Source organism: Agelaius tricolor, unplaced genomic scaffold (assembly GCF_023055355.1).
Source record: "Agelaius tricolor isolate 1412-34295 unplaced genomic scaffold, bAgeTri1.0.p SCAF_29, whole genome shotgun sequence".
NCBI lineage: Eukaryota > Metazoa > Chordata > Aves > Passeriformes > Icteridae > Agelaius > Agelaius tricolor.
In genome coordinates, this window is record NW_027269289.1 from 3,207,996 (window position 1) to 3,217,814 (window position 9,819).

Genomic DNA, 9,819 nt, shown 5'->3' on the forward strand with positions numbered 1-9,819 from the left:
GCTAACAGGTGGCTCTGGAGCGGAGCTGTGCATTACTCAGCCCCTGCTGCATTTACCACTGGCCCCGGCTCCACTCGGAAGGGACTTAAGGCCATTCCTGCGGCTCTTCCCTGGCAGCACAAGGGCACGGACCCGCCCTGTCCCGCACCTCGGGGACACCTTGGGGCTGCAGGGACATCGCAGTGCCCGTGTGTGCAGAGAGAGCCAGGCTCATGGGGCTGGGAAAGGCTTCAAACTGAGGGAGCCCCACACATCAGCACCGGGGATTGGCAGCCCACACACAGCCAGGGAAGGCAGGACCGAGGTCCCTCGCTCACCTGAAGCTGTCCCCGGTGTCCCGGGGCTGAGGGGACCCGACAGCGGGCAGGACAGGAGGGGACGGAGAGGCAGAAGGGCTGGAGGAGGAGGAGAGGCAGCGGGGATGGGGACAGGACAGAGCGGGATGAAGGGATGCGTGTGTAGGGAGGACAGAGGGATGAAGGCTACAGACAGGCAGTGGGAGGAGGCGGAGAGGCGGCCGGGACGGGGACAGCAAGGGACGGGAGGATGGAGAGACAGGAGCGGCACAAGCACGGACAGAAGGCTGCGGGCAGGGGGACGGCGCGCACCCAGCCCTTACCTCCACGTCCTCGCCGTAGAAGCGCACCATGGACGCGTCAGCCACCAGCAGCGTCTCCACATAGCGGGCCTGCGACACGAAGCGCGGGGCCCTGCGGCGCGGCGCGGGCTCGGGCCCGGGGCTGGCGGGGCGCGCTCCCGGCGGGGCCGCGCGGCGCCTCAGGCGGTGCAGGCGGCCCCAGGGCGGCCCGGGCGCGGCCGGCCCCAGCGGCTGCAGCTCGTAGGCCGCCCCGTCCAGCAGGAAGGCGGCTCGCAGCCCGCCGCCGCCGCCGCAGGTGCTGAGCACGGCGGGCGCGTCGGGGCTGCCCTCGACGGCGCCCGCGTAGAAGCAGCCGCGGCGCGGCGGCGTCGGCGGGCGGCGGCCGCCCAGGCGCTGGAGGCGGAGGCGGGGGGCCAGGAACGTGGTGTCGGGGCGGAGGCGCAGGACCACGGCGCGGCCGAAGGCGGCCAGGCGCAGGGCCAGCTGCCCCGGGGGCGCGGGCAGGCGGGCGGGCAGCACGGGCTGCGTGTCCCGCGGGGGCGGCGGCGGCAGCGCCCAGGCGTGGCACAGCAGCAGCAGGTGGAGCGGGGCCCGGCCGGCCAGCAGCGCCCGCCGCCCCATCCCGGCACGGCACGGCCCCGCACCCCCCGGGCTCTTCCCCCGCAGCCTCCGCGCCGGCCGCCGAGCCCGCTGTATTTATACTTTCTCCCCCCGGCTTTGACATAAGAGGTTTATTTTTGATCTCTCGCTGTTCTCCCCACTCCCCTCCCCTGCCAGCCGGAGCCTGGGGGAGGAGGAGAAGTGAAAGAGAGAGAGAGAGAGAGAAAAAAAAAAAAAAACGCGACCGAAAGAAAAAAAAAAGGAAAAAAAAAATCAAAAATATCCCCCCAAACCAGGGAAAGAAAAAAAAAAAAAAAAAAAAAAAAAAGATGAAGAAGCAGAGAAGGAAAAAAAAAAAGGGGAAAAAACTAAAAAAAAAAACCAACCCCAACCCACTTTTGGATACGATTTGAGGCCAATCAGGCGCCGGCAGCCCCGCCTGCCTGCAAGTGTCAACTCCAGCCTGTTGCTCTCCCAGTATTAACCCCTTCTTCAGCCCCAGCGCTGCCCGCACGGGTCTGATCCTTCCCGGGCGCCGGGGGTCCAGCCCTCGGGAGAGGGGCTGGCACACTTCCCCCTCCACCGGCACGGAAGGGTTTACTCCAGAGCGCTGATTCTCAGCATCCCCTCCCAGCTGGAAAGCACCGGGCCCATGCCAGCTGGAGAGCATCTCGTTTCAGAAGGTGCCTCGGGAGGTTCCCATGTCCTTCCCCTAGCCAGGGACAGAGAGGGCTTTGGGCCCCAGGGAAAACTCCAGCAGGACACACGTACAAGGAGTTTCCATGCTCTGAACCAACAGCTGGATCCACATGGGGTTTCCTCCAGCTGGAATAAGACAACCGGCTAAATCAGACTTGTGGAAAATACCTATGAGAATAATACAATGCAGCCAGCTCCTCCTGTTGCTCTTTGTTTGTTTCACTCTGTGTGTGTTGTGTGACTTCATTTACAAACCCTTCATTCACCCCATTTCAGACTGAGTTGGAATTCCCAACTGAATTCCCTTGCAGCGAGGAAAAACCCCGCAGCAATAGCAAAGTCTCAGGCTGTAAATCCAGGTAGCTGCTGTGTGCTCAGCGTGGCAAGCACCAGGAGATGGGCAGAAACATTCTGTCCCTGGCTGGGAACCCACTCAGAAACAGGGAACAACCGGCTGTCACGGAGGAAGGGAAATCACTACGTATATATTACTCCTTCTTTCCTCTTAAGCCCTCCTTCTCCATTAGTTCATGAAATTCCTGGCCTCTGGAGCGCCCTTTGTGCGGCACTGGAACATCCTGGGACGTCCTTGCAGCAGTTTGGGGGTGGTGGATCCATCCTGGGCTCCTTTAGCCTTGCTGTGTGTACCAGCCCAAGGACCAGCTCCTCCACACTTGATTTTTTTCACCCCTCAGCCTCATCTGAAAAAGAATGGAAAAAGCCAAGCAGCGTTTGGCACCTCAGGATTCCTGGGAAACCAGAGTCTGGTCAGTGCTGAGTAATGAGGAGTGGGGTTAGGGCTGCTCTCCCTTTACTCCAGGATGTATTTACATCCCCCTCTCTGTTATTATCTCCTCTTAAAAGCCACATCCCAACCTATAGTAAACACACAGCCCTGGCTCAAACAGCAGCTGCCCTGGGGCCACGGCTCTGCTCACTCCTTTTTAAGGTGTGGGGGTTGCAAGCCTAGCAGAGGGGGAAATAATAATGAAAACCAATTTTGGATGCTTGTGGTGGACAGTGACACAGGTGTGGAAGGGGACACTTAAAATCCAGATGTTGGGTGGCCAGAGAACTGCAGGAAGGGAGGAAAGCAAGCCCAGGTCCAGTGGAGTTTGGTCTGGGATGTATCTCCATATCTAATGGGGTCCTTCCAAACCCAGAGCCTTTCTCGGCAGCCCCCTCCTCTCCTGGCAGGGAGCTCAGCCTGCAGCTGGAGCTGCTTCTTTCCACTGACTCGGGTGGGTTTTCCTCCCTCTCCAGCTTCACCGAGCTGGGCACAGTTTGTGTTTTAACACCAGAAGGAAAGCGCAGAGCCAGGACCAGAAGCCAAAAGTGAGCCCTGACTGTGCCTGCTCCAACCCCGAACCCCTCGGAAGGTGCCAACAGCTCCAGGGCTCTCCCTTCCCGCGGGAGGGGAGGCTCTGCCCCTGCTCTGAACCGGGCCAGGTAAGGCTGCAGGCAACAGGATGTCATTTATTGCCGGCTTTCCGCTCCCGGAGCTGCATCTTTGATCTGGGAGGACGCGCTTGCATCTTAGCTCCGAGGCACCGCTGCTTTTCATTAGCGGCTCGCCCTGCAAACAGTAGCTGGAATTCCTTGTAGCCTCGCCGGGCTCGTTACGAACCAGCCCAAAAAAGAAAGAGCTGGGAAGGAGCAAAACCTCACCTGGCTGCCGCTCAGCATCCTCTCCCCGCAAACGGTGAGGAGCCTCAAGACTTTTTGGGGTTCCTGCCTCTTCACCCCTCACCAAAGCTCACCCTCCGCCCGCGTTTCCTGGGGCTGCCCGAGCATGTGAAAGCCATTAACTGCTCAGCCTCTGGGCTTTAGAGACCCTTTTGATCAAACAGCCTGGAAAGCTCTGCCCGCTCCCCCCGCGGGTCCCCAGCCCTGCAGGGTCCCTCCTGTCCCCTCCCGGGGCTGCTCCTGCCCAGCACGCAGCTCCCGGGATTTTGGGAGGCATTTCTGGCTCCCAAGGTGAGACCCGTGCTGCGTTTGCTGCTCTCACTCTGCAGCAGCAAAATTGCCGCTGTCAGGAAAATTAATTTACAAACACCAGAGGTTTATGTCCAAAAAGGAGACAGAGGAGTCCTTTTACTTTATTCCCATAAAGGGAGAGGCCATGGGGCATTCCCCTGGGATCTCTCAAAGTTTTGGAGGATGCAGCCTCCTTTTTATCCCAATTTCCCGGCCATATTTCCCTTCTCTCTTTCCCCATTTTTGAGGTACTTGAGAGACTCAGACTTCCTGGAATGCGTGATCCCAAAGATTCCCCTCTAATGTATTACCCTCCCTTTTAATTCTTAATTCTTGCAGAATTTAGTTCCCCCCCCCCCCCCTTTGTTTCCTTCATCTTTCAATGTCTAATTTCATTTATCAGCAAACCTACAGTTTATTTGTAAAGGCAAATATCTTTTTGCATTCATCAATCAGTGGAATCCTTCCCATTGTTTCTTTTATCTCCTCCAACCCCAAACTCCAATGACCCTACCTACACCCAGCTGGGTTTCTTCCTCCAAGAAAATGTTATTTAATTTTATTTCCTGGAAAGCTGACTAACAATGCACTCTGACCCATCCTCAGTCCCTGGAGAGGATCTTCCTTCCTTCCTGCCCAGGTGATGGGGAGTTGGGAGAGCACAGCTTGAACTTTTGGGTGAGAAGCCTCTGATATACCAAGATTTTAGCCCAAATCAACTGCTTGAGTGGCAGTTTCCCCTGCCTTACCCACCTTTCTGCTCTATCTTTGGCCTAAAATTCTCAGATGCTCTATTTAAAACAATTTCTTTGGTGAACTGGAGTATCCAAGTGCTAGTTTTACCTACCAGCAGACCCACAGCTTGTTTGTAAAGATAAATCTGCTATTCCTCCCACTGCTTTTCGGGGGAGTTTGTGATGCTTTGCTGTCCCCTCCTTGCTCTGCAAACGGCTTCACATCCAAATTTGCAGCTCCAGGCTGAGTTTTAGTTGTCCTTTTTGCCCTCAGCGCAGAGAAAACACTTAGGATAATTATTTGAGCTGCTAATGAAGCAGCTCCAATGCCCAAAATTGAGGCCGCTAGATGTCAGTGCTGCCCTACGCTGCGGTGGGAAACCCTAAATCCAGCAACCCTAAATCCAGCAACCCTAAATCCGCCCTGGGAATTTCTGGGAAAGTGGAACTGAAGGGGTCCTGCAGCTCAAACCCCACCCCACAGCAAAAGGAACATTTCCAGTCGTTTTCATTTAAAGTGATCAGGTGGGTGGGAATGCCTACCAGAAAAGCAGCTGGGCTTTAAATCAGAGTCCTGGCCCCTGTCCTGCCAAGGTACCTTCAGAGAAACCATCCTGGCTGTGGAGGTTGGTGAGGGGGCTCAGGGAAATGGTTGTTCCTGTGAAAAGGGGGAGATTTGGGCTTGTTTTGGTGCCGAGGAGTGAATGAAGAAGCGAAATGTGCCACTGAATCTGTGGTCGCTGCCTCGCCCTCCCCTCCCACCATGGCCACAGCCACGAGAGGGCCCTCCTGCCTTAAAAGTGCTGGTGATTTAGGGTTTGGTGCCTCAAAACTCTGGATACCCCATTGAAAAAGGGTTTTCCTTTCCCTTTGAGCTGTATTTGAATGCAGCAGCTCATCCCTGGAGATGATTTAGCATCTAATGATTTGTTAGGGTTGGCTGCTGTGAGAGTGATGCTGGGCAAATGATAACTCTCCTGGATCCCCTAAATGTGGGAAAAGAAGATTTTTAGGAGTCAGGGAAGGGAAGGGACAGCCAGGCTGGGCCTTGGTTCATCAGCTGATGCTGCTGCCTCTGAGATTTGGTGCCCTTGGTGCTGGGCACATCAAGAGCCATGGCTGTGATTTGATACAATTTGTATGAATTCAATTTCTAATATCTAAACCATCTTTAGATTTTTCCATATAATTTTCTCTTTTTTCTGTATTCATTCTCTATTTTTATTTGCACTTTGATTTGTAATGCCATCATCCATTGCCTTCATTCCATTTCATACCTGGATTTCCAGAGCAAGGATGTGGCACTAGAGGTCAGCCTTGCCTCAGGATGGGTTTGCAGCCCCACTTGTGTCCAGGTAAGGGAACAGGTTTATGGCTGTCCAAAATCAAGGGCTAAATCCTGTTCCCAGCATTGCAACCTCCTCCCTGGAGAGCTGCTTCTCCATTTCTATGTCTGGGTCTTGGGGCCTCCAAGGTGTCCTGAGAGCAGAACATCAGTGAGAAGATCCTTTTGGGGATTGGAGCTGCTTCATTAGCAGCTCAAATCATTGTCCCAAGTGTTTTCTCTGCCCTGAGGGTAAAAAGGAATAATTAAAACTCAGCCCGGAGCTGCAAATTTGGATGTGAACCCGTTTGCAAAGGGAGGGGACGGCAAAGGAGGGGACAGCAAAGCCCCCCAGTCTGGTCCTTCCTGAGACTCCAAAGTTGTGTCTGCTCTGGGGCCAAAACCCTCTAAAACCCTCCAAGCCTGCTGCAGGGCTGCTTTTCCTATGAAACAGCCCATAAATTCTGTAAATAAATATGGCATGTTAGAATGAAAATACTCTTTTGTACAAAAAATAATAATCAATACAGTCTCCCCTCCTCTCTATTCCAGTCTCACATGGTTTGTGGGTTGATGAAAATGGCTGAACTTTGTAATGGTTTTGCTGAGTGAGAGCTGCCTTGTGGAATCTCTGTCCCCCCAGGTTTATTCCAGGTGTGGATCATTCCTGTGACCCCTCAGGCTTGCCCAGCCCTGCAGCCTCACCTGGGACAGCTCAGTGCCTTTGTGCACCCCTGGTGTCCCTGTCCCTGACAGCAGCCTCCCACAGAGGGAATCCAAAATGGCCAAAAAGGAGGCAGAGGAGTCCCTTTTGACTTTATTCAAATAAAGGGAGAGGCTATGGGGCATTCCCTGGGGTTTTTCAAATTTTGGGAGGACGCAGCCTCCTCTATCCCATCCTGGGAACAGGATAGAGCTGCCCAGGTGGTAACAGCATCCCAGAGAGGGAATCCATGGATGGCTGGAGCTGCCCAGGTGGGAACAGCATCCCAGAGAGGGAATCCATGGATGGCTGGAGCTGCCCAGGTGGGAACAGCATCCCAGAGAGCGAATCCATGGATGGATGGAGCTGCCCAGGTGGGAACAGTGCAGTGCTGAGTGCTGGGCCACCAATCTCTGCAGGTGAGCAGGAGCTTGTGATGCTGGGTTTGGGATGGGTGGCACTGGCATCTGGCTCTTCTGAATTCCCATGTTCTGTTTGAAAACACCATGGAAAAACCAGTGTCTCTCTTCCTCAAACAGGAGAAAGCCTAAATGCTGAGGGGAGTGAGGAGAGGGGATTTTAGATGTTTTCAGAGGGAATGGAAAGCCTTAAATGCTGAGGGGAGTGAGGAGAGGGTATTTTAAATATTTTCAGAGGGAATGGACTATCAGCATCCCCAGGACCTGCAGTACTAGCTGGAAATTGCCTAAAACCAGGAATTACATTGGTTTTTTTCAACGTACCATGATATCCCCATTGGGAACCCTCCCAGACTGCAGAGGTGACATTTTGTGTCAGGACATTGTGAGGGGGTGAACAAGGCTCAGGGATCCGTCTCTTGTGTCTCTTGTGTCTCCTGTGCACAGGAGGAGCAGGCTGCTCTGGTTTATTCTGTGGGACACAGAGATGGTGCTGGAACACCTTTGGAGCACAGATCCTCTCCTCCCACCATCCCAGGAGGAGCACCCTGCCCACCTCCCGTCCTGTCAGCCAGGCAGAATAGCACTAATTAAATCCAGCATCTCCCTGCCCCAAGGGTGGGGCAGGTTTTAGGTCACTGACTCCTCCACATGCTCAGGTTTTTCAGTATCTCACCCTCAATGACCCTACCTAGACCCAGCTGGGGTTTTTTTTCTCCAAGAAAATGTTATTTCATTTTATTTCCTGGAAAGCTGACTAACAATGCACTCTGACCCATCCTCAGTCCCTGGAGAGGATCTTCCTTCCTTCCTGCCCAGGTGATGGGGAGCTGGGAGAGCACAGCCTGAACTTTTGGGTGAGAAGCCTCTGATATACCAAGATTTTAGCCCAAATCAACTGCTTGAGTGGCAGCTTCCCCTGCCTTACCCACCTTTCTGCTCTATCTTTGGCCTAAAATTCTCAGATGCTCTATTTAAAACAATTTCTTTGGTGAACTGGAACATCCAAGAGATATGTGAGGTTTAAGCTGGTTATTTTTTGCTCTTTTTGTGTTTTACAATGAATAAATTTGCATCACGGTGATGAATAAATGAAACAAAATAACTTGGTGCTTCCTGGAGATGTTTGGGATGAAGGAAGAGGAAGGTGGGAGAAGGAAAATCCACACTGCAGACCAGCTCACACTGATATTTCAAGATCAGAGTGAGCAATGGCTTAAGCCTGAGCGAGATAGGCTTTACCTTAAAGTGGTTTCTAGACAAAAATCAAAGTAGAAGCAGAATCCACCTTACATCCCTTGGTACATTTCATTTTCTGCAGCTGCTCAGAATGTCCCAAAGGCATCTTCCCCCTCCATTCCCTGCTTTCTGTGTGCTCTCCTTCAAGGCACACACCTTCATCCCAAATCCATCCAGCCCAGATGGACTGCAGGGGTGAGGAGCAGCCAGCCTGGAAGGGCAGGGAGTGACCCCAAGGTGTCACCTGGACCAGCTCCTGCCTTCAGGTGTGGGCTTCAAGCAGCTGCTGGCTTGTCCCTGGAGAGAAAAATCACATCATGTCCTCGAGCAAGAGGAAAACTGAAATTAAAATGTGCCTCCTTCTTTTATGGAGTGCTCTGAAACATTCCTGCACCTGCTGGAAAGGGTGAGCACTGTGTGTGCTCCTGTGCTCCACAGCTTCTCTGCTCACCTGGGCAGGGAAGTGATGGTTTGGGTTAGGGTTTGGGTTTGGGTTTGGGTTTAGGTCTGGGTTTGGGTTAGGGTTAGGGTTTGGGTTAGGTTTATGGTTATGGTTAGGGTTAGGGTTAGGTTTTGGGTTTGGATTTCTGTTTGGGTTAGGGTTAGCATTTGGTTTTGGGTTTGGGTTTGGGTCAGGGTTACAGTTTGGGTTTGGGTTAGGCTTTGGGAAATGCTGCTGCAGGGAAGTGATGGTTTGGTTTGCAAAGCCTTGGGGTAGGTGATTCCCAGCTGTTCAGTTTGATGGCTGGTGAGGCTGGGATGAAGATCCAGCTGGTCCATCCCTGTTTTCCAGCCCATGGCACACCCCCAGCATCACAGGACACAGCCAGTGCTGTGCCTGGAGGTTTGAGAAGGTCTCAGCCCAGGCACAGCCAAACCACTCACATGTTCTCCTGCCTTTCCCCATTAGGAGGCAATCAGATGTTCTCCAGGCTGGAGATAAAGCTCCTGCCAGCTTGGTTTGACTCATCCTCCTGATGAGAGCTCCCAGATGGAGGGGCTGGAGCTCAGGGGCAGCACTGACCAACTCTGGCTTGAGGACCTCTAGGCTGAGGGAGCTGGCAGGAGCTTTAGGATCCTATGGCATTGTGGATGCTGCTGTGGTCTTTGCAGAAACCATCCTGCAGAGCAGAGCAAGGCTGTGGGAAGGAGAAATTCCCTCCTGGCACCTCAAGATGCTCAAGACTGTGCCCCTCTTCCCTTGCTCCTCCCCTCCCTGGGCTGCCCATTACCAACACCCCTGGGCACGTTGCACTTTGGCCAGCAGACAAAGCCCTGACTGCCTCAGCCCAGTGCAGTCAGATGGTTGTTTTGGGTCACAAGTTCAGCTGGAAGGCACACGACTGAGCAAACCACAGCACGGGGATGCACTGACAGCAAAACGAGCTGGGCTGTGGGCTGTGGGCTGTGGGCCCTGTGCCTTAGGCAATAACTTTGGATCCTGTTTCATACATGCACACATTCTTCAGCTGTGCTTGCATTTCAAAGGGTTTCAGCCTTTGCTGAAATCACATCAAAGCAGTTTG

The 9,819-nt window shown here is 53.8% G+C and overlaps 1 protein-coding gene across 8 annotated transcripts in view; it reads right to left on the reverse strand.

Annotated features, from left to right (window-relative positions):
• The window catches only part of ADAMTS8 (ADAM metallopeptidase with thrombospondin type 1 motif 8), a 31,430-nt gene that overhangs the window by 19,528 nt on the left and 2,083 nt on the right, over positions 1-9,819 (reverse strand). For 7 of the 8 annotated variants that reach the window (XR_011682789.1, XR_011682787.1, XR_011682786.1 and 4 more), the window contains exon 2: positions 620-9,414. Coding sequence is in view for 2 of the 8 variants with exons in the window: in XM_071449867.1 (XP_071305968.1) it covers positions 620-1,219 (600 nt within the window). In the remaining 6 variants the exon portion in view is untranslated. The remainder of the gene's footprint in view (positions 1-619; positions 9,415-9,819) is intronic. The other variant, XM_071449866.1, reaches the window with a different exon arrangement.